Source organism: Neovison vison, chromosome 13, assembly GCF_020171115.1.
Source record: "Neovison vison isolate M4711 chromosome 13, ASM_NN_V1, whole genome shotgun sequence".
Taxonomy (NCBI): Eukaryota; Metazoa; Chordata; class Mammalia; order Carnivora; family Mustelidae; genus Neogale; species Neogale vison.
Window position 1 is genome coordinate 48,851,072 of NC_058103.1, and position 23,899 is coordinate 48,874,970.

Sequence of the window (23,899 nt, forward strand, 5' to 3'; positions counted from 1 at the left end):
TAAACAACTAAAATAACATTTGGTATGATTTATAGACTCAAAGGAACTCACGTATGTTAGAACCACCTGAAGTCTTAGAACCTTGCCTTTTCAAGTTTTTAGGAGAATCTTTTTTTAAAAGAAGTCATCAGTCTTCTTTAATAATCTTAATACATTTAAAATTTTATCTCATCTCAAGGTGGCCATTCTTTCAACTATTTTAATATATGTGCAGTAGTACCTGTTTTCTTATTCTCCTTAATCCTTCTCTTTAGTTTTGAATGGTTAACAGCTTTGAAAAATAACATTTACTTTAGGGCACTTGTGTGACTCTGTTGATTAAGAATCCGACTCTTGGTTTTGGCTCACTCAGGTCATGATCTCAGAGTTGTGAGATCTGGCTGGCATCAGGCTTGGTGCTCAGCTCAGCACAGAGTCTGCTTGAGATTCTCTTTCCCTCTCCCTCTGCCCCTTCCCCTGCTCATGCTATTTATCTCCCTCTAAATAAATAAATAAAATCTTTAAAAATAATATTTACCTCTCTTGCAGAAGTTTTTGGTATATTTTTTGCACCTGAAAGATAAGAGTTTCTTACCTAAAATTTTAGCACACAGCCCATGAAATGAAACTCTCGGCCATGAACATTTAAACAAGTGTATATTATTGAATCAAGAACATTTATCTGACAGGATAAGGCATTAAGTAAGAATACTTCAAGCCTGGGGCGCCTGGGTGGCTCAGTGGGTTAAGCCGCTGCCTTCGGCTCAGGTCATGATCTCAGGGTCCTGGGATCGAGTCCCGCATCGGGCTCTCTGCTCAGCAGGGAGCCTGCTTCCTCCTCTCTCTCTCTGCCTGCCTCTCTGCCTACTTGTAATCTCTCTCTGTCAAATAAATGAATAAAATCTTAAAAAAAAAAAAAGAATACTTCAAGCCTAACTTATCTCATCTGCTTGCTCTTACTTAAGGGGAATTTTACTTAAAATAGAGTATTTGATTCCTTTGCCTCAACTTTGATATGTTTAAGATACATTTTTATCATGTTTGCCTTGAAATTGTTTATGGTAACAAATTTTTTGTTTTATATTCTTAATGAAGATGCTGGACTATATATGATCTAAGTAATTTCTAAAATACAAATATGTATTAGGATAAAGCAAGTAAATGGTTATGTTAATGTCTAGAGGTTTTTCTTAAATAAGTTATACCACAGCATAACCAAGTAGTTTCATTCTTTCTTTCTTTCTTTTTTTTTTTTAGACTTACTTATTTTAGAGAGAGCACATGCAGGGAGGAAGGGCAGAGAGAGAATCCTAAAGGAGACTCCCCACTCAGTGCGGAGCCCTAGGTAGGGCTCCATCCCAGGACCCTGAGATCATGACCTGGGCCGAAATCAAGAGTAGGCTGCTTAACCAATTGAGCCATCAGGTGCCCTGAGGGAAAGTTTCTTTTTATAAATGTATTTTAACTAATAAATGAAGAAGGAATGATAGAACTAGAATATAACTATTTTTCAGCCTCCTAGTAATATTACAAAGATGTAACTGGACATTATATGGCTGCTGTTAGAAATATTTACAAGTATTCATGTCAAAAAATTGATCCTGAATCAGATCACGTCTGTATGTATCTGATTTACAGAAAAAACCGGACAGAGAAGTAATGCAAATTACACTACAGGAATAGTATTGGAAAAATTCAGACTTGGGAAATACCACAAGGCGAATGATTCCATTTTAATGAGTAAATTGCAAGGAAAAATAAGAGAGAAAAGGAGAGCCTATAGATTAAAGGAGACTTGAGACATTGACTGCAATTTGTAGAACTCGTTCAGACCCTATTTCAGACAGGCCAACTATTAGAAAACATTTATGAGAGAATCAGGGAAATCTGAACACTAATTAGATATTTGATGATTTTTAAGAATTTACTGTCATTTTTATATATGATAATGGTTTTGTCATTTTAAAAAGTCTTTAATTTTTAGACACATACTTAAATATGAATGAAATGACATATTTATTTCAGGTTTATTTATTTTAAGTCATCTCCAGTAGCCCAAACATGGGGCTCAAACTCACAAATCCAAGATCAGGAGTCACATGCTCTTCTGACTGAGCCAGCCAAGCTCCCTATGTTATTTCTTTCAAAATATTTTTGAATTTTTGAAAGAAAAATAACATAGGGAATGGAAGGAGGGCATGAGTGACATTAAGTGAAGCAAAAATTTGCCATAAGTTGGTAATTGTTGAAGCTGGGTAAAGATGAAAGATTATACAAAGATTTGCAGTTAATGTCTGTCAAGTAAAAGGTATTTTTGTTTGTGTTCTTTTCTAGGGAAAGCTATGAAGAAATGGGTAGAGTCAATTGCTAAGATCATCAAGAGAAAGAAACAAGCTCAGGCAAATGGAATAAGCCATAATATTACCTTTGAAAGTCCACCTCCACCAATTGAATGGCATATCAGCCGACCAGGACAGTTTGAAACCTTTGATCTCATGACACTTCATCCAATAGAAATTGCACGTCAACTGACACTTTTGGAATCTGATCTCTATAGGTAGACAGTTAATGTTTATTTGCTGCTCTGTTTTCAAGAATCTTAAACTATACCTCTGTTTTCAGAACATTTTGCAAATTATTTATGAATACTTAAAAGTGCCTCATTTATTCTTGTGGGCTTGGAGGAAAGCTCATAGCACCGTTTTTAACTACAATCTGTCCTACAGGAAAAAAGTCTTATATTGCTATTTAGGCCTAAAATAGGTACTAGCAGTCTTTCACATGGTGAGTGATAGACACTAATGCTACCTTTTAGGCAATCACCCAGGTCTTCCTCCTAATACTTCCTCAGATTGTTTTAGATTGTTTTGTAGGCTCTTGAAGGTAGCTGAGTAAATAGAATATTGAGAGAGACAGGCTTTCTTTATTTTTTTTTTTCAGATTCTGAGTAATCAAAAATTTAATTTGGAGCTTGACTGGGTTAGGTTTGCTAGGCAAATGAATAACAAAATTCTTAGAAAAAATGAAGATTTCTTTATTTTTTTTAAAGAAGTCTTAAGTACTTCAGCTATTTGAAGTCAAAGTAACTTCAAAGAAAAGTTATTTCTGAAGTAGTGTGATGATAAATCATACTTAAAACTTCTGAACTTTTCTTTCATTTATGAGACTCATTAGATCGAAATGTGCTTGGCTAGGGGTGCAGGGCGGCTCAGTTTGGTATCTGCTTTCAGCTTGGGTTGTGATCCCCAGGTCCTGGAATTGAGTCCCTTGTTGGGCTCCCTGCTCAGTCGGGAGTCTGCTTTCCCCTCCCCTGCCTCTGTGCACTCTCTCTCTCTCTCAAATAAATAGATAAAATCTTTTTTTTTTTTTTTTTAAGATTTTATCTATTTATTTGACAGAGAGAGACATAGCAAGAGAGGGAACAGAAGCAGGGGGAGTGGGAGAGGGAGAAGCAGGCCTCCCGCCGTGCAGAAAGCCCGATTTGGGGCCAATCCCAGGACCCTGGGATCATGACCTGAGCCGAAGGCAGATGCTTAATAACTGAGTAACCCAGGTGCCCCAGATAAATAAAATCTTTAAGAAAGAAAGAAATGCACTTGACAATTTACTTTTATCTGTATCCCATCGTCTGTCTTTTCTTGTAAAACATTTCTTGCCATTACATTGTATCCATGCAGATTACCCATTCCCAACCTAACCTTTATAGTTGCATGGTTTCATGACTTCCAATGTCATTCTGCACTCCAAATCTGACACCTCTTAAGGTTATATTTCAAATCTTGTTATCACTCCCAATCATTCTTATTTCAAAATAACTAATTCAAGCATCTCTCATTTCTTTCTTTTTTTTTATTTTTATTTTTTTTTAAATATTTTATTTATTTATTTGACAGACAGAGATCACAAGTAGGCAGAGAAGCAGGCAGATAGAGAGGAAGGGAAGCAGGCCCCCCGCTGAGCAGAGAGCCCGATGTGGGACTCAATCCCAGGACCCTGCATGACCTGAGCCGAAGGCAGTGGCTTAACCCACTGAGCCACCCAGGCGCCCTCTCGTTTCTTTCTAACTGCAGTCCTCTATCCTTTCAGCTTGCTTTATCAGCTTTGTCCTCTGTTACCTTTTTTTAAACCACTATCCTTGCAGGTAACAGCCACCTCTCCCCACCCTGTCAAAAAATGACTTCTCACCATTGTCATTTCATCAAAAAATTTTCTGCATTCAGGAGCCCTTTCTACAATACAAATACCTTTAAGAAGTTATCTTGATTGGCAGCCATTTTTTTTTAAGGGGAAAAGTAAGAATATACAAAGTTTAGTGCTAATGGAAATATAGGAAGGCAGCAGAGATAAAAAAAATTTGCCATTCTTTAGAATTGGGCCTCTTGTTTGCCTTGGCTGTGCCATTCAGAAATGAGCACACATGTCAGCAGTTGTAAACACCTAATTCAGAGTGTCATGTTGTATTTTAGGTAATTTGGAGTTCAGGTGGTTTTTGTTTATATTGTGGAATTTGTGAAAGGTAGGAATGAAGGGACTTGCTACTTGAGTTAAAAAATAAAAAAGTACTGAATCACATTTTTCCTCATTGAGTGACTGTTAAAGGAGTAGATATCAGAAAAAGAAACCACTTAAGTCAATGTGGACCTGCTTTCAGCACATAGAAAATACCTTTGTTAAGTGAGATGTATATTATGGAAGAAGAGGAACATTGACACTGTAAACTGAATTTCTTTTTTTTTTTTTAAAGATTTTATTTATTTGACAGAGAGATACACAGTGAGAGAGGGAACACAAGCAGAGGGAGTGGGAGAGGGAGAAGCAGGCTTCCCACTGAGCAGAGAGCCTGATGCGGAGCTCGATCCCAGGACGCGAGCAGATTACGACCCGAGCCGAAGGCAGGCAGACTCCTCTAACGACTGAGCCACCCAGGCGCCCCTGAATTTCTGATTTAACTGTAGAACAGCCCAAGAAAACTTACTTTTAAAACTGTTAACAAGGTCCCTTTTGTATTCAAATCTACTGATTAAAAACTTTTTTTTAAATTAATAGTCAAGACCATAGGATACTGGCCAATTTTTAAAATTATGTAATCCTGGCTCACTATATACAGTAATTTAACTTGCTCCTCTGTCAAATTTCTTACTGAATAATTCAGCCATTTAAAAAAATGTAGAAAATTATATAATGAGGTCCCATCAACAGCAAAAGCCTTACAGATACAATTGAAATCCTTCAACTAATTTTTCCCAATTCTGTTCTTCTTTCTCCCAATAACCACTCTCCTGTATTTGGTGTTTATTATTCCTATGTATGTCTTTATAACTTATACACATATAATATTGATAAACAATATATAGCATTGTTTTGCAGGTTTTTTTTTTTTTTTAAGATTTTATTTATTTATTTGACAGAGATCACAAGCAGGCAGAGAGACAGGCAGAGAGAGAGGAGGAAGCAGGCTCCCTGCTGAGCAGAGAGCCCAGTGCTGGGCTTGATCCCAGGACCCTGGGATCATGACCTGAGCCGAAGGCAGAGGCTTTAACCCACTGAGCCACCCCGGTGCCCCTGTTTTGCAGGTTTTAAGATAGTTTATACTTATGTGTCATTGTACAACATGTTTTGCACTTACATTGTTCTGGCATTTAAGTTGATGAATATAGCTCTGGTTTGCTTTTTTTTTTTTTTTTTTAAGATTTTATTTATTTATTTATTTTTTGAGCACAAGTAGGCAGAGGGGCAGACAGAGAGGGGGGAAGCAGGCTCTCTGCCGAGTAGGGAGCCCGATGTGGCTTGATCCCAGGACCCTGGGATCATGACCTGAGCTGAAGGCAGAGGTTTAACCCACTGAGCCACCCAGGTGCCCCTGGTTTGCTTATTTTAATTACTGTGGTGTTCCATTATATGAATGTTCCATAATTTATCCAGCCTAGGTTATTTGTGGTTTTTCAGTCTTGCAAATAATGACTGCTTCACTGAGTATTCTTACAAATATTTTCTTATAACCTGGTAAAGCTTAAGTATATATCTAGATAGACTTTTAGGGGGATCTAGTTTGTATATCTTCAGTTATATGAGATATTGCTTAATTACTTTACAAAGTGGTTGTTTCAGTTTTTACTTGGATATCAGTGTTGGAGAGATTCTACACATCTTTACCCACTTGGTACTATTAGACTTCTGTTAGACAGGAGTAAAATGGGATTTCATTGTGGTTTAATGTTCTTCTCCCCGAATAAGAGACAAAATTTTTTTTTGTGTTTATGTGACTATTTGGGTTCAGTCCTCTGTGATTTAAACCTGTTCATGTGTTCCTCCATTTATCTTTTGTGTTGTCTTTATTTTACTGAGTATTTAAAGATCTTTAAATAATTTTGATACTAATCCTTTGTAGGTTAAGTTGCATGATTTTTTTATTCCACAGGAAAGTCCAACCTTCTGAACTAGTAGGGAGTGTATGGACCAAAGAAGATAAAGAAATAAATTCTCCAAATTTATTAAAAATGATCCGCCATACCACAAATCTCACTCTATGGTTTGAAAAGTAAGTGTTTATTTTTCTGCCTTATTACTTTTTACAGCTATAATATTAAGTCATCTATAAGCTTAAATTCTTGCTAAAAATATATGTATTCTTTTCTGCGTGAGGTGAGGAAATTGCCTATTAAGCCATGCTTTTTTGTTTTTGTTTTTTGTTTTTGTCTAGGTGCATTGTGGAAGCAGAAAATTTTGAGGAACGGGTGGCAATACTAAGTAGAATTATAGAAATTCTTCAGGTTTTTCAAGATTTGAATAATTTCAATGGTGTATTGGAGATAGTCAGTGCAGTAAATTCAGTGTCAGTATACAGACTAGACCATACTTTTGAGGTAAGTTTTAGGCTTAAATATTTCATCTTTTTGGGGGAGAGATACAATTGATGATAAAATAAATTGCTTCTACCAACCAATCTTTTTCAGTAAATCCTTCACAAATCATCTTATTCCCTTAAATATATCAATATACACTAGTATATCTGGAATCCATCAAAGAATGTGGGACTTGTGACTCTGTTTAATATGTTTACCTAGGGGGCACCTGGGTGGCTCAGTGGGTTAAAGCCTCTGCCTTCTGCTCAGGTCCTGATCTCAGGGTCCTGGGATCAAGCCCCCTCTCCCACCCCAATCGGGCTCTCTGCTCAGCAGGTAGCCTGCTTCCTCCTCACTCGCTGCCTGCCTCTCTGCCTACTTGTGATCTCTGTCAAATAAATAAATAAAATCTTTTAAAAAAAAATGTTTACCTAAATGTTACGAAGTTTCAATTGGATTTTTCCAGTGGCACACTGATTGTTTGAAATAAATGATATTTTAAATATAAATGTAGAAATTAATCAACATATAGTCAAAAGAAGGAGTAACATGGAGAGAAGTCTTTCTAAAATGAAAAATTTTTAATTATATAATAGTATATGTTTAGTGTTTGTTATAGAAAATTCAAAAGATACAGAAAGTATATGTTAAAATTAAAATACACATACTCTTGCGCCCAGAAATAAAAGTGCCAGACTATAAAGTTAATGTACAAAGATGTTGTTTCTGCAGTATTAATTGGAGTAGCAGAAAACTAGAAGCAACCAGTATGTCCCTAAATAGAATGACTAAATATGTTGTTTTATACCTGTAGTGTAGAATATTGTTCAGCTATAGAAAAAAAGTGAATAGGATCTATATGTATGTCTTAAAATAATATTTATGATTTTTAGGGGAAAATCCATAAAAAAACTTCAGAATAATGAATATAATATGATTTCTTTTTTATGTAACATAAAAACAGAACAAACCCTAAACATGTTACTAAAATTGCATGAGCATTGAGAAGATAATACTTTTTTTAACATTGCTTCTTTATGATTAGAAAGGCAAGCTGCTTTCATGTATGTATTTTTCTATTTGAGTGTTTGCATTTTATTGCTTTGTGTGAACTTTTTATATATGAAGGATATTAACAGTTGAATATTGCTAAATATTAATCTGTTTAATAGATTTTGAAAACTCTAAAGTAGTATATTTATTTTAAAAGGTTAAGTTTTAGTTTTTTAAAATCCTGGGTACAGAACAATATTTATAAAATATGTATAAGGCAAAAAGAATAAAAATACAAAGAACACCTGTATACCTGGTTAAAGAACACCTCCCCATTCCATCTCCATCCTCATGCCTTCAACTATCATTCTGAATTTTGTCCTTATTATTCCACTTTTTTTCTGTAGTTTTACTTATTTGTATCTCTAAACAATGTACTATTTCATTTTGTGTGTTTCTTAATTACATATGAATATAATTCTTCAAACACTTTTTTCATTCAATATTATCTTCCTAAAATTCATTCAGGTTGCTTCTTACTGCTATCATTCACTTTTTTTCATAGCTGTATCATATTATAAGAATAAACTTAGCAAAATTTATTTATTTATTTACTAGTTAATGGCCATTTAGACTGTTTCCAGTGTAGGATTATTATCAGTAATAGTACCATGAACATTTTCTACATATATCCTAGTGCACAAATTTCTCTAAGTCATTTACCTAGAAGTAGAACTACTAGATAATAGGTTATGGGTATCTGCAGCTTTACTAGATAATGCTAGATTGTTTTCCCAAATAATTGTACCAGTTTATACTCCCACCAGAAATGTATGAGTTCTAGTTATTTTACCTTCTCACCAGTACTTGATATTGTCAGTTCTTATCATTTTCCAATCTTGTGGTTTTGGTTTATAAACCCCTGATTTATAATGAGCTTGAACCTGTTTTTAAATGTTTATTGGTTTTTTATATTTCTTCTTATAGAAATTTTTTTTTGCATTGTTGAGTTTTTCTTATGAATCTCTGTGAGTTCTCTTATATAGTGGATTTTAATCCTTTGTCAGTTATATGTATTGTAAATGTCTCTTCCCAGATTGAAGCTTCTATTTTCATCTTTTTTTCTATCTTTTGATGAACAAAAGTTCTTACTGTAATCAAATTTATTTTGTCCTGTTATTTGTGCTGTTTAGTGTCTTTCTCTATTATCTTAATGTTTTGTCTTTCACGTTCATTCCTTAATCCAGCTGGAAATAAGTTTTGAAAAATGTATGGAGTGATGTTGGAGTTTAATTTCATGTTTTGTTCCATATGGCTAGCCAGTTGCTTCCATACATTTATTGAAAGTTTGATAGGAATTGCATTGGTTCTATAAATTGCTTTGGTTCAGTTGGTGGAGCACTGACAATTTTACAGTGAGTCTTCCAAACCACGAACATGTATGTCTCTCCCTTTATTTATTAATTTAATACAAAGTTTTATGGTTTTCTTGATGATGAGCTCATACCTCTTTTGTTAGATTTATATTAGAATTTTTTTAAAGATCTTGTTTTCTTTATTGATGATATGTAGAAATGCAGTTGATCTTTGCTGATTGGGTTTATATCAATCAACAATGCTAAATGCTCTCATTAGCACTCCACATGTAGATTTATTGGTTTTTTTCCACAGATAATTATATCCTCTGTGAATACTGACAGTTTTTCTTTGATTTTCTTTATTTTTCTTGTTCATGCTAGTTAAGACTTCTGTAGAGTACTGAATAAAAGTTAGGGTTTAATCCCCTTTGCTTTTTCCTTAAATTAAAGGAAATACATTAGACAGTTTTCCATCAGTGCATTGTTTGCTGTGGATTTATGTGTGTGTCTGTGTGTGTGTATGTAAACACCTAACTAGGTAAAAAATAAAGTAATTAATTTCGAACAAAAAATAGAATAAATATAAAAGGAATGATTCTGCTTATTTGGTTTACTAAATTTTTGTTCAATTTTTCTCTCCCTTCCACAGCTTTCTCCTTACCCTTAGCCTCAAAAGACCTTTCAGTGGAAATATATTTGAATGCTTTAGGATTATATTTTTCTCCTATAGCTATGATTTGAAATTCTGGCCAATCAGAATTATAACTAATAAGATCTCGAGGAAGAATTTTTTTATTTCTTACTCCTCTAATTTATATTAGAAAAAAAATGAAGTTTTTAAGTTTTAAGTTTATAGATAAATCATTTCAGGCAAGTACAGAAAGGAATACTTCTCATCTTTAATTTAAAAAATTATTTTTCACATATTTGCAAAATTTTATAGAATTCCAAGCTCTGTGTTCATAAAATGTGATTGAATTGTAAAAGGACAAGTTATACTCAATTTATATATTTTAAAGGCATTGCAGGAAAGAAAAAGGAGAATTTTGGATGACGCTGTGGAATTAAGTCAAGATCACTTTAAAAAATACCTAGTAAAACTTAAGTCAATCAATCCACCTTGTGTGCCTTTTTTTGGTAAGTTACTGAACATGGATTTATATTTATATTTTGAGGTAGTTTGTTGTAGCCAAAAGAGACCAGCCTTTAAAAGCAGATGGTTCTGATTTTTATATCTGAGCATATCTACTCTTATTAACTGTTCATATTGATAAATAATGAAGTCTCTGTTTCCTTATCTTTAAAACAGAGGTTATAATAATTATATCTTTGTAGAGTTGTTGTAAGGAGCTCTGTGGGGTCTTTCTGTAAGAGTACTGATTCCATTCATAAGGGCTGCACCGTCAGGATTTAAGCACCTCCGAAGCATCCCACCTTCTAATACTATCACATTGGGCATTAGTATTTCAACTTAGGAATTTTGAACATTCAAACATGCATGCCTGTGTACACAGACACACAACCCACTGGTTGTGTTAACCAAAAATATTTCCGGACAATCCCAAGTATTCCTTAAGGGACAAAATTGCCCCCAGTTGAGAGCTACTGATTTAAGTGAATCCATAATTACATATGAAGAAGGAGCTGAAACCTTTCTTCCTGTCCCAGAGTGAGGAATAGTTATTTTTCTATCTAAATTATGGGCTTGGGGAAAACAGAGAATTTATAGTCTTATCACCAGAATTGGCTTATAATTAATCTGTTGATCATTAGTTAAGATCATTGTCATTAAATATTTATAATCAAATATTAAAATGGTTAGAGCAGATTTAACACAGACTTTGTGAATGAATCCGCTCTTATTTTAGGCTGTTAGGGTAAGGAATAAATTAAGCCTTTTCTAAGCCCTAATTTTCTTTTTATTTTAAATTCTTTAAATGTTAAAAAATTCCTAATGTAAAATTAATTAATAAGCCCATCAGACTTAACAACATTTTAGGGGTAAAATTGCTGGATTATAGAATGTCTTTCAACTTCACTAGATCAGTTGTTTTTTTTTCAAATGATTGATTAAGTAACAGATTTTATAACTTTTCTTCAAATACTCTTTTTTACTAGGAATATATTTAACAAATATTCTGAAAACTGAAGAAGGGAATAATGATTTTTTAAAAAAGAAAGGGAAAGATTTAATCAATTTCAGTAAGAGGAGGAAAGTAGCTGAAATTACGGGAGAAATTCAGCAGTATCAGAATCAACCTTACTGTTTACGGATAGAACCAGAAATGAGGGTAAATATTTTCTTTGCTTATCTTTAAAAGAGAACATGTTAAATTCTCTGCAATCTGTAAGAAATATCATAACCACACTTATGCTACTTATTTTACTATAAAAATAATACAGTAAGTTAATTATCACTAGATAGAAGTGGTAAATATTAGATATTCTGTGCTAACAGTCTGCAGTTACGAATATTACTAGGAACGGGGGTGCCAGTCTGTAGAGTGTATGACTCTTGTTCTCAGGGTGGTAAGTTTGGGCCCCATGTTGGGTGTAGAGATTTTCAAAAAATAAAATCTTTAAAAATATATATTATTAGGGACTTTTTTCGTGAGAGTATTACTACTTTGTGCAGCTGGTCAAGTAATACTTTCAAAAAATGAATGACAAATTGGAATGAAACTCTCTGATGTCCATGTAGTAAAAAGAAAATCCACTACTAGTACTGTCATTGGTTAGCTATTTAGATATTTTATATGTGCCAAATTTTATATGTGCCAATGTAACATTAAATAATTAATTTCTTCATAAAAATACTGGGTTTAAATAGGGAAAGAGGTTGGTTTTATATAATATGTATTTGTGTATATGTATAGATGTATATGCTTAGCAAAAAATCATTTTTTTAACATTCTATCAATTGATAATCTATTTTGATCACTAGTTTATAACACTGATTCTGTGTACTGTAAGATGTGGGATACCTTCTAAATCATAGTAGATTATGATACTATGTTTATGTTAAGTGAATTTTATTTTGTTATACTTTTTTGAAATTCAGTACATAGTAGCTATCAGAAAAAGTTCACCTGTCACATTAAAAATTGTGTTCAACTTTCAGGCTTAGTGTGCAGGTCAGGCATATTAAGCGAAAATGGGCACCATGACTCCCAATTTCCTAAGTTGTGGGATGGTAACTATTCTTTGTTCCTACTTCAAAACAAAATACACTAAAGTCCTAAGAAAGAATGACTTAAACTACACTGTTATGAAAATATAGACAGCTCTAAAAATGGTGACAAGCTGCTGGTGGTCCCATATTTCATTCTCTTCCCTCATCATGGGGCCAGCCCTTTGTGATATTGAATTTCATAGATCTAAAGAAATATACTCTTGAAGCTTAAAGTTTATAATATATATTTTCCCAAGAAATCATGTTAAATTATAGTTGGGTATATTTGAAATAGTACTTCTAACATTCATATCTCAGTAACTTCTAAAAGGTTTTTGTGATCTGTTCTAGACCTTCTCCCATCATTTAAAGCATTAAATAATGCTTTATGGCAGTGTGGGGGCATTTACTTTTCAAGCCATAGTTAACTAAACTAATAAATAGTATTAAAGAATAGAGCAAAGGATGAGAAAAGCAAGAACACTGCTATTATAACTTTATAGAAGTCTTTAAATTACTATTGGTTCATATGATTTAATTTGGCTAACCTGAATATAAGAACATGCTGTTTGAATACTGTTAAAAGGAGTAGTTCAATTTTCTTGACATTGGCAGAATGCCTGAAATGTGGGAGAATTTTATGTCAGAAATTTTGAAACTCATTTTGCCTACTGTTAAAGTGAAAGCCCAGTACTTATTTATATATATATTTCTTAAACCACTTCAAAGTTAAATAAGGTTAAATCCAGTAATTTGCTTCTAAGAAATTTTTCTGAGGAAATAATCATAAATGTACAGAAAAATTTATGCACAAGGAGCTAATAATAATTACTCATATTGTAATACAAAGAATTAGAAAGCACTGCTGTGGATAGATAACTGCCTATATGGTGATTGGTGAGATAAATTCTGGAACATAATATGATTAAAGACTATAGAGCTTAAGTTTGTACTTATAAAATAAGTAAGCCACATGGAAAAATACTGAGTTATCAACTAAAAAAAGGTTAAAGATAACTGGTATGGCTCCAGTATTGCAAAATAAACCCAGAAAATGAAGATACATATATATGCATATATTCATATGCACTGGAATATTACTGGATATTATATATATATATAATATATATATAATAACACTGGAACAATATTCTAAGAGTAAAATGTTAATAGATCTCTGGTTGGTGAGATTACTATTTATATTTCTTTTTACTCTTTGCTAAAGCATCTAAATTTTCTATCTAAAAACTCAAATACAAGGTTAGAAAAAAAATTTTTTTATAAAGACAGAAAGATTATTTTACTAGAGGTTAGCACAAATAAATTTATAATTGTTCTCTCGAAATCACTTTTGAGTAGAACTTAATCCATCTTGTCTCTGGTTTTTTTCTGATTATCAAAAGTGTCATTCTGGGGGCGCCTGGGTGGCTCAGTAGGTTAAAACCTCTGCCTTCAGCTCAGGTCATGATCCTGAGGTCCTGGGATTGAGCCCCGCATCAGGCTCTCTGCTCAGTGGGGAGCCTGCTTCCCTCTCTCTCTCTCTGCCTACTTGTGATCTGTCTCTCTGTTAAATAAATTAAAATCTTAAAAAAAAAAAAAAAGTGTCTTTCTGGGAACGCCTGGGTGGCTCAGTGGGTTAAGCCGCTGCCTTCGGCTCAATGATCCTGGGGTTTTGGGATTGAGTCCCACATGGGCTCCTTGCTCAGCAGGGAGCCTGCTTCTCTCTCAGCCTCTGCCTTCTTCTCTGCCTGCTTGTGTGCTCTCTCTCTCTCTCTTTCTCTCTGACAAATAAATAAATAAAATCTTTTTTTAAAAAATGTCATTCTGGAGCATGTGGCTGGCTCAGTTGATGGAGCATGTGACTTTTGATTTTAGGGTTGTAAGTTCGAGCCCCACATTGGGTGTAGTGATTACTTAAAAATAAAATCTTTTTTAAAAAAAGTCTCATTGTGAGTTATAACTATAATTCTGTTCTAAACACTTTTGATAGCTTACTGGTGATAATTACTTTGTTACAATGAGTAGGAAAAATGTTAACTGTGGGATACTGAGCCATTAAGATGGTAATAAATGAAAATCTGTCCATCTCCTTAATAGAAAATGAAGACAAAATATACAACTCCCGTAGAAAGTGTACAACTTTATTTGAAAGTAGAGAGATTGGAATCAGCAATTCTTGTGAACTCTCAGACATTATGATCTCTTAATTTACTGATTTTTTTTTGTTTTAAGCTGCTGAAATACATGTTCCAATAAGATCTAAAACATGTACTTATGGAAATTTGTCTAATTCCAGAGATTCTTTGAAAACCTTAACCCCATGGGAAATGCTTCTGAAAAGGAGTTTACAGATTATTTGTTCAACAAGTCACTAGAAATTGAACCCCGAAATTGCAAACAGCCACCTCGATTTGTAAGTTCATTACATTTTTGGGAAAAAATTTTTTAAAACAATATTATCTTCAATGTTTAGTAACCTATTACCATTAAAATTCGAATTTATTTGAATAGCTATTTTTCAGTCCTTTGTTTTGCAGTACTATACTATTTCTAAAGCAATATATACTGTGGGAGGCAATGTTATTAGCCTTTTGGTTAAATCTGGTTTATCCTTTATAGCACTTCTTTATCTGTCAGTTTTTAAGCCTTCCTAGTATAAGGTGGGAAGTTGTGAGAAAGTGAGAGCTATAAATGACCAGGAAATGAAAAGACCTGGAAAAAGGAGTAAGCAAGTGTCTCATGGTTCTTTTAGCCTGACTGACCATGATTCCTGTCATTAGAGCACCGTAGTCCATGGTCACCACTGGAATGTTCTTTATGCTAAAATTTGCTACTACAGTTTCTAGTTATTCTTGGGTTTGCAGTGGCAACAGAGGTAGGGGAAGACCAGTTTTAAGTAGTTGAACAGAAAGCAAGATGTGGGAGGAATTCGAACGCTTATAATACCTACTTCGAGTCAAGCAGCAAGATGTTACCTCATCTCCACAACAATTTTATGACATAGATCTTATTCTCATTTTACAAACAAAAACTGAGGCTCAAGGTTGTTAAATAACTCTTTTAAGGCTGCAAAGCTAGATATTAGCACCCTGGAGATTTTACCTCAAGTTATCTGAATCTGAGTTCCATTTTCATTTGGTTACCGCTGTGAGATTTTAAAAAGAGGTACGGAGGTGGAGGGTGGGAGACAATGATAGCAGTTTTCTCCAAAAACTTGAAAGTAATATTGTGGGGGTTGGTCATTTACTATTAGGAAGAAAAAAAAAAAAAAAAGCCTTTTTTTTTCCCCCTTGATGTACCTAACGTAATATGTTGTATATATTATGTCCACGGTAAATGTATGTAAAATTGATACCAGTGATTTGAAGAAGTTCAGGTTCAAGTGTTTGGGGAGGAACAAGTTTTCACACAGATTTTCAAGAATTTTATTTCTGCAGTATGAAAAGGTGTTTACTTGTATTAAGCCAGTCAAATCCCCGACATGCTTGCAGATTGAGATTTTATTGTACTCTCTTAACTGTATGCTAAGAATTAATAAAGTAGTGTTAAACCATAAAAATGAAATCCATGCAAATTAGTAATGGTAGTTATGTTTGCTTTTTGTAGCCTAGGAAATCAACTTTCTCTTTAAAATCTCCTGGAATACGGCCTAATACAGGCCGACATGGCTCTACCTCAGGCACTTTACGAGGTCATCCAACACCATTAGAAAGAGAACCATGTAAAATGAGCTTTAGTCGGATTGCTGAAACTGATCTTGAATCAACTGTGTCAGCACCAACCTCTCCAAATACACCCTCTACTCCACCAGTGTCTGCTTCTTCAGACCTTAGTGTGTTTTTAGATGTGGATCTCAATAGTTCCTGTGGTATGTATTTGATGTAAACCATTTGATAAAAAAGGAATCTTAATGTTTCAGATAATTCTTCTCATCATTTTAATTAAACTGTAGATTCCTTTAATTAAACTGTAGATAGTGTGGAAAATGGCATTTAAATGTAAAAATAATGATTAACACAAGGGATTAAAAGCATCATTTGTGCATTATTTATGCATCTTATTTTCTAATGTATTCATTAAATAAAGATTTGTTTAGTACCTATTGGGCCCCACATTATTGCTCTAAAGGGAGTGACAGAGTAAGAAAACAAGCAGATACGTTTCATGAAGGAAATTTAAAAAGAGACTTTGATAAAGAGGGAACTACTTATGCTAAGAAAGGAAAAACATTCCCTCTACAAAGGTAGCATTCTGGGTTCATTTCTTTTAAAACTAACGTGTCAATAGAGAATGATAAAATTCTGTACTCTCTGTGTTACTATATTTGTTATTTAATGCAAAAATATTTTAAAAGTAAAACCTTACGTACCACCTTTCTTTTCAAATTAATTTTTCTCATTCCAATAGGCAGCAATAGCATTTTTGCTCCAGTCCTCTTGCCACATTCAAGTAAGTAAGAATTTGAGTCAATTCTAATGAAATTAATCAAGTTGATTAAATCTGTATATGAGTATTTGGGTTTTAGCAACATTAAAATTTTTTTTAAAAATGAATGAAATTCTTATAAATAAATAGTGTTACTTGCTTACAACTGAATACTGTTTAAACTTTACTATAGTTTTCATCATTTTATAGCCTATCAATGATCTAGGGGCTGTGTGACCTTGAACAAATTACTTAGCATCTCCAACCCTGTTAAGGATCAAATGAGATAACGATGTCGCACACCCAGAATATAGATTGGCACATAATCAACAGTGATTTCATATCAGTTGCCTCTCCTCTTTCCCATCCCAATTCATTTTCCCATGTGGATTATATACTTAAATGTTTATCAGGTTCCCAGACAGCCCTTGATCACTTGTTTCTTCATATGATCTTACTTAAAGCAGTTATTTTAGTAAAACACTATTCTGCCATTCTCATTTATTTCATAATATATGACATAAATGCTGTCACCATTCTTTCTGCAATCATTTGTTTAAAACAACCCAGGGGCACCTGGGTGGCTCAGTTTGTTAAACGTCTGCCTTCTGCTGCTTAGATCATGATTTTACGGTCCTGGGAACAAGCCAAGGGTCGGGCTCCCTGCTCAGCTAGGAGTCTGCTTCTTTCTTTCCCTTCCCCCGCCAACGCATTCCCCGGCTTGTGCGCTCTCTTTCTCACTCTCTCAAATAATTAAGTAAAATCTTTAAAAACAACAGCCACCACCACCACCACCCCCCAGAAAGGTACAGAGAAGCTTCAGGAATAATTCCCCCCAATCTGGATGACTTTTGCTTCTATCACATTAAAGTGTATATAATTTAGGTAGTAACATGAGAGTTCCTGTCTAATGAGAAAAGTAAGGTTAGTCTTTTAAATGTTTATAATTCTGTATCTTAATATTTAAATTTTTATCAAAGTGATACATGCATACAGTTTAAAAGGCTAATAGTACTAAACACTGAAAATGAAATTGATAACAGTTCCTTACCCCATGTCTCCCCACATCTTTTCTTGTTCCCCAGTGACACTTCCACATTTTTAAATGGTGTTTGTGTACTTTTCTCTCTTTTGAATCATTAATTTTAGACAGTTTTTACTGATTTGCTATTACAGTAGATGAGAATTCTGCCCTTTATTCTGCCTAATATACTTGTCACATTTTGGGAAAATATTACTCACTATTAAGTCAGGTAGCGTATACTATAATTATGTTTCTTTTCTTGTACAGCTCTGTTTTATGAAGTTAATGAGAAAGTCTTTAATGCTTAGGTGTTTTTGTTTGTTGGTTGGTTTTTCAAACATCTATTGCTCAGTCTTCTCACACCCTTTCTCAGCAGTTTTCCATAAGGTCAGACCACTCAGGACAGTTGTCAGGATTTTTGTTTTGCTGTTTAACTTGGAAACTTCCTTCCTGGTGCCCTGTGGTTCTGCTCCAGTTTAGACTGGTTGCTCTCTTGGCCTCTCAACCAGCTTCATCCTAGAACTTTTTTTGTTGTCATCCTAGAAATCTTTCACTTCTTTCCTGTGTTTGGATCCTTGTTTTTTTGTACTCCTTGTCTCCTTCCTTGATATCTCCCTTATTTTGGTAGAGGCACATTCTCCAGTAGCTACGTGAGAAAGGATAGACATATAAAAGTTTTTAAACTTTTGTATTTCTGAAAATGTATTTAATGTGTTTAATTGTTAATAGTTTGATGGGGTATAGAATTATAATTCCTTTTCACTAAGAATTTTGAAGGTATTTTCCTATGGTCTTCTTGCTTTCATACTTGCTGTTTAGAAGTCCAGTGTCATTCACTCATAAATTGTTCATGCATAGTTTTTAAATGTCTCATATGTGCAGGCACTATTCTAGGTACAAGAAATATGGCAGTGAACAAAATAGAAATCCTCTGTCACTTACCTTGTAGTTTCAATTCTTTTTTTAAAACTAGAGTATACTTGCTGTACCAAAGGGACCCCAAAATACAAAACCTTAAATGAAATAGAATTCTGTTTCTCACACTAGCCAGAGCAAGTAGCCACCTCTGTTTCACAAGCTAGCAGGGCAATTCAAGAATCTCAAAATGGGGCTTCCATCTCTTGAGTTTTAAGTATCTGCTTCACTTTTTACCATTTTCCAGCCAGCAGGAAGGTGAAGGTCAATGGGTTTTATTAGAAAAAATCTGTGGGGCACCTTGGTGGCTCAGCTGGTTGGGTATCTGCCTTCTATGCAGGTTATGATATCAGTCTGGGGTCAAGCCCCAAGTCAGGCTTCCTGCTCAGGGGGGAGGTTGCTGCTCCCTCTCCCGCTGACCCTCCCCCTGCTTGTGCTTGCTCTCTCTCTCTCTCTTTTTCTCAAATAAATGAAAATCTTTTTTTTGTTAAATATTTATTTATTTATTTATTTATTTGACAGAGATCACAAGTGGGCAGAGAGGCAGGCAGAGAGAGGAGTAAACAGGCTCTCCGCGGAGCAGAGAGCCCGATGTGGGGCTCGATCCCAGGACCTGGGACTATGACCCGAGCCGAAGGCAGAGGCTCAACCCACTGAGCCACCCAGGCGCCCCTCAAATAAATGAAAATCTTAAAAAATAAAAAACAATAAAGATAAGAAAAACATGATGTGGGACTTGCTCACATTACTCCTCTCATTCCATTGGACAAAACTTCAGCTACAAGGGAGGCTGAGAGATGTTGTCTGTAGCTAGGCAGCCTTTTAGGAAGAAAAGGGTATACTGAGGGATAGTTAGAAGTCTCTGCCATAGTATATTCAAGAAAGTTTCAGAATCTTCTCTTTATTACTGATGATCTATACATTTGCAATTATCTGCTTTAGTACGAGTCATTTTTTTCCTTTCACTTTTCTATCTACTTATTTAGCCCTTTAAAGATTTTATTTACTTATTTGAGAGAGAGAGAGAGGGAGAGCATGAGAGGAGAGAGTTCAGTGGGAGAAGCAGACTCCCTGCTGAGTAGGGAGCCCAGTGTGGGACTTGATCCCGGGATTCCAGGATCATGACCTGAGCCAAAGGCAGTCACTTAACCAACTGAGCCACCCAGGCACCCTGTTTAGCCCTTTAAATTTAGAGATTCATGCCTTTGATTTCTAGAAAATGTTCCTTACATTGTTTTATTAATAATTTCCTCCCAAACATATTCTCTGACTTGCTTTTTGAGTTCCTTTTCTATATCATATATCCTGGTTTGAGCCTCCAGTTTTGTCTTTTGTCCATCTCTTTATTTTCTTGTTCTGTTTTCTGCAAGATTTCCTCACGTCCTCTTCTAATTCTTTTTTTTTTTTTCATCTATCATGATTTTGAATTTCCAAAATATTCTTTCTAGTTTCTTCTGTTCATACCATTTTTATACCATCCTATTATTCTGGTTTCGTGGATTCACTGTCTTATCTCCCATAGGATATAATAGTGGTTTTGAAAAAAATTGTTTCTGTTTTTATTTCCTTTCTGAGTTGCACCTACTAGTTTTGTCTCTTGTCTTTCATATCAGAATTTTTCCTTTCTTGTCTGGTATCCTTAGTTTCCCATATTTTAGAGTGAGGCAGTATAAACTGATAAGAAACGCTATATCCATGGGCAGAGCTTGTTGGCATATAGGTTTCACTTTAGAGTAATAGAATAATGAGAAGTTTTTTACTTAGGAAATCCCCAAACATCAGAATCTATGAGGCCTCTTTTATAGGACTGTTAACTTTTCCAAAGAAAGTTGTTTGAATCTTCTGCCTGGGTGGTGTGAACATTTAGTATGAAAATCTGTGTTTTCAGCACAGTCTAGTGGCCCCAGTCTGATGTTTAGATTCACCAGAAAATAAAACTTCCAATCTCCCACAGGGTTTTAATTACTCCTTATAAAGATTTAATCAAGTCTTCTGTTTTCATGCCCATGTCTTCCATTATACCAAGTGCCTTTAACTCCTGATCCCTCCTTTCATTCTGTGGGGGCACATTAAGAACTGTTTGTCAGTATCACTAACTGTAGACATTTGGGTTTCATCTTCTCCATTTGTCTCCTTTATATACTTTGTAGTTCACCTTCTCGTATTGAAGCTTCAGGGTTCAGTGTTTCCTGGCTTCACTGAAGTTTGTTTCTTATTTTCCTTGTTGTTCTGTGGTGGAAATGTTTTTACTATATATATTATTTTTTTCTAGTGCTGCTTTAACAAAGTACTCCAGACTGAGTGGCTTAGAAAAGCACAATTCTGGAGGCTGTAAGGCCCCAAATCAAGGTGTTGGCAGGGACTTGCTCCTTCTGCAACATGTAAGAGAGAATCTTTCTTTGCCTCTGCTAGCTTCTGGCCTTCGCTGACAATCTTTGACCTCCTTTGGTTTATGGATGCATCATTTCAATCTCTACCTCTGTTGTCAGATGACCATCTTCCTTCTGCGTGTTTCTTTGTCCCATCTTCTCTCCTTCTAAAGACCTCTGTCATACTGGATTAGGGCCCATTTTCATCCTAACATGATTATATATCTGTAAAGACTTTTTCTAAATAAAGTCTTTCTTTCTAAGTAAAGTCACCTTGACAGGTACTGGGGTTAGCACTTCAGCGTATCTTTTGGAGAGACACAGTTCAACCTATAACACCAATTTTAGAAGTAGGAGTTCTAGACATTATTTTGGATGGCAGTTAAATACATTTTCCATATGATAAGGAAAATATCATATTGAAATTTAATGGAAAATGTTGAGAATAATTGCATAAAATTCTGACTCTTCTAAAACAAATCCTGAAAAAAAGAACATAGTATGTATGAAAAATGCTCGCATAACAGTGGGAGAAACAGCAAGACTCCATTAACAATGGACATGAATACACCATTCACATCGAAGTATGAGCAAGCCTATGTTAAAAGTTATTCTCCTACATTACTTATCCCTTGTAAGTTGGTATATTAGTATGACCCCTTTTGGAAAGAATCTGTAAACAACATGTCAGACCATAAAAATGTTCACACCCTTTGGTTTTATTAAATAGGAAATTGAATACTTACTTTGTACCAGCTACCCTGGTAGGTACTATAGATTCAGTGGCAAACAAAAAAAAAGACCAAGCCTCTGCCTTTATTTATATAAAAGACCAATATGGGGAAGAAGTCACATAAGTGAAGACCATGTTTGTTCATCCCACTCTTGGTTTTTCTAACTATACTTTCAGCTCCTTAGTCTCTCTTGCTTATTTTTCTTCATATTCCCAACATATAAATATTGGAAGTCCGCAAGATTCAGGCCCTGGACCTCTTCTTACTCACTTGGTTGACCCGTTGACTCTTATATTACCTGTATAATGATAATTCCCCAACTTTTTTCTCTACCTAGGACCTCTCTCTTGACCATTTGACCCATGTACTCAGTGGCCTATTCTACATCTCCATTTAGATACTGAACAGGAATCTCAAACTTAACTTCTCCAAAACTGCGCTTGTTTTCATCCCCTCCAAAGTTGTTCTTCCCACTGCCTCCTCATCCCAGTTCTAAACTGCATTCAATTGCTTAGGCTAAAAATATTAGAGTTATCTTTTACTTCTCTCTTTTTCTCATACCCCAAATGTGATTCATCACCAAATCTTGTTTACCCTCAAAATATATCCAGAATCTATTTCTTACCATCTCTACTGCTGTCACCTTGATCCAAGCCACCATATCTCTTACCTGGTTTATTTTAGTAGCAGCCTAACTTCTCGTCTTCCCCATAGTCTGTTTTCAGGATAGCAGCCAGGACGTTTTAGAATGTAGGTTAGACCAAAAAAAAAAAAAAGAAGAAGAAGAATGAAAGACCTTTCTCACCAGTGCTTGAAGCTCTCCAGTGGCTATCGCAAAGTAAAAACCAAAGTTCTTTTATTATTTTTTAAAAGATTATTTAGATCACAGGTAGGCAGAGAGACAGGCAGAGGGGCGGGGGAACAGGCTCCCCACTGAGCAGAGAGCCCGATGCAGGGCTCGATCCCAGGACCCCGGGATCATGACCTGAGCCAAAGGCAGAGGCTTTAACCCCCTGAGCCACCCAGGTGCCCCACCAAAGTTATTTGAATGGGCCCAGAAGGTTCTATGCAGTTTAGCCTCTTTTGATATGTCAGACGTCATCACCTGTTATTCTCCCATCACTCACTCTGCTCTAGCTTCTCTGCCTCCTGCACACAACAGACACATTTCCACATCAAGACTTCTGCTTTGGCATTCCTTCTGCTTAGGATGCTCTTCACCTGTTTGGCCTCATTGTAGGCTCCCTTACCTCCTTTAGGTTTTTGCCTAGTATTACCTGAGTGAGGTCTTCCCTAGCCATCCTATTTAAAATTGCTTCCCTCCTCTCTCTCTGTATCCACCTTCCCTACCTAATATTTCTTCTTCTAATTTATAGCCATAATACTTTTACTTAATTATCATATCCATTCTCTCTCCCTAACCTAGACTATAAGCTCCATAAGGACATGAATTTTTGCCTGTTGTTGTTCACTACTACATTGCTCTCGTGCCTAGAATAGCACCTGACACTATAGCAGTTATGCAGTAAGTATTTCTTAGAAAAATGGATGTCAAAAAATTGCAAGTCACTTACATAGCTGACTACCATTACAGAAGACAGTTGGTAATTTTTTCTATATTCATTAGTTTGGAACATTGAAGCTATTTAAAGTGCTCACAAAAACTGATCTTATAGGGAGGTGCTCTTGATAGAAAATAAAATTGAATTCACACTTCATCAAGGGTTATTGAGTGCCTGCTATGGAGAAATAGAACATAGTGGTTAAGTGGTCAACTGTAGGTTGGACCTGTATTCAAAAAGTCTCACAGCTTTTCCACCATCATTCAGATATTTCTGCTTCCATGAGTGTGTATTTCTGTAAGGAAGAGAAGACCCACCTAAGTCTGACGTAAACAACAAAAAAGCATTCTGGCTCACATAATTGGAAGTCTAGAGGAAGGCTGCTTTAAGACTTGTTGAAATCAGTGGCTCAGTGATGTTATCAAAGACCAGGTTTCTTTTCGACTCTTCAGTGTTTTGTCCAAACTATCAGTATTACCTAAGACTGTTTTCCCTCAATGTCATAAGAGTGGTGGCAGGAGCAGTA

General features: G+C 35.0%; 1 protein-coding gene across 3 annotated transcripts in view; it reads left to right on the plus strand.

Moving 5' to 3' along the window:
- The window catches only part of SOS2 (SOS Ras/Rho guanine nucleotide exchange factor 2), an 83,203-nt gene that overhangs the window by 53,959 nt on the left and 5,345 nt on the right, over positions 1 to 23,899 (plus strand). For 2 of the 3 annotated variants that reach the window (XM_044231874.1, XM_044231875.1), the window contains 8 exons: positions 2,314 to 2,536; positions 6,398 to 6,517; positions 6,680 to 6,842; positions 10,192 to 10,309; positions 11,291 to 11,463; positions 14,641 to 14,757; positions 15,951 to 16,212; positions 16,752 to 16,793. In XM_044231874.1, coding sequence (XP_044087809.1) covers positions 2,314 to 2,536; positions 6,398 to 6,517; positions 6,680 to 6,842; positions 10,192 to 10,309; positions 11,291 to 11,463; positions 14,641 to 14,757; positions 15,951 to 16,212; positions 16,752 to 16,793 — 1,218 coding nt within the window. Of the gene's footprint in view, positions 1 to 2,313; positions 2,537 to 6,397; positions 6,518 to 6,679; positions 6,843 to 10,191; positions 10,310 to 11,290; positions 11,464 to 14,640; positions 14,758 to 15,950; positions 16,213 to 16,751; positions 16,794 to 23,899 lie in introns of those variants that run through there. The other variant, XM_044231876.1, reaches the window with a different exon arrangement.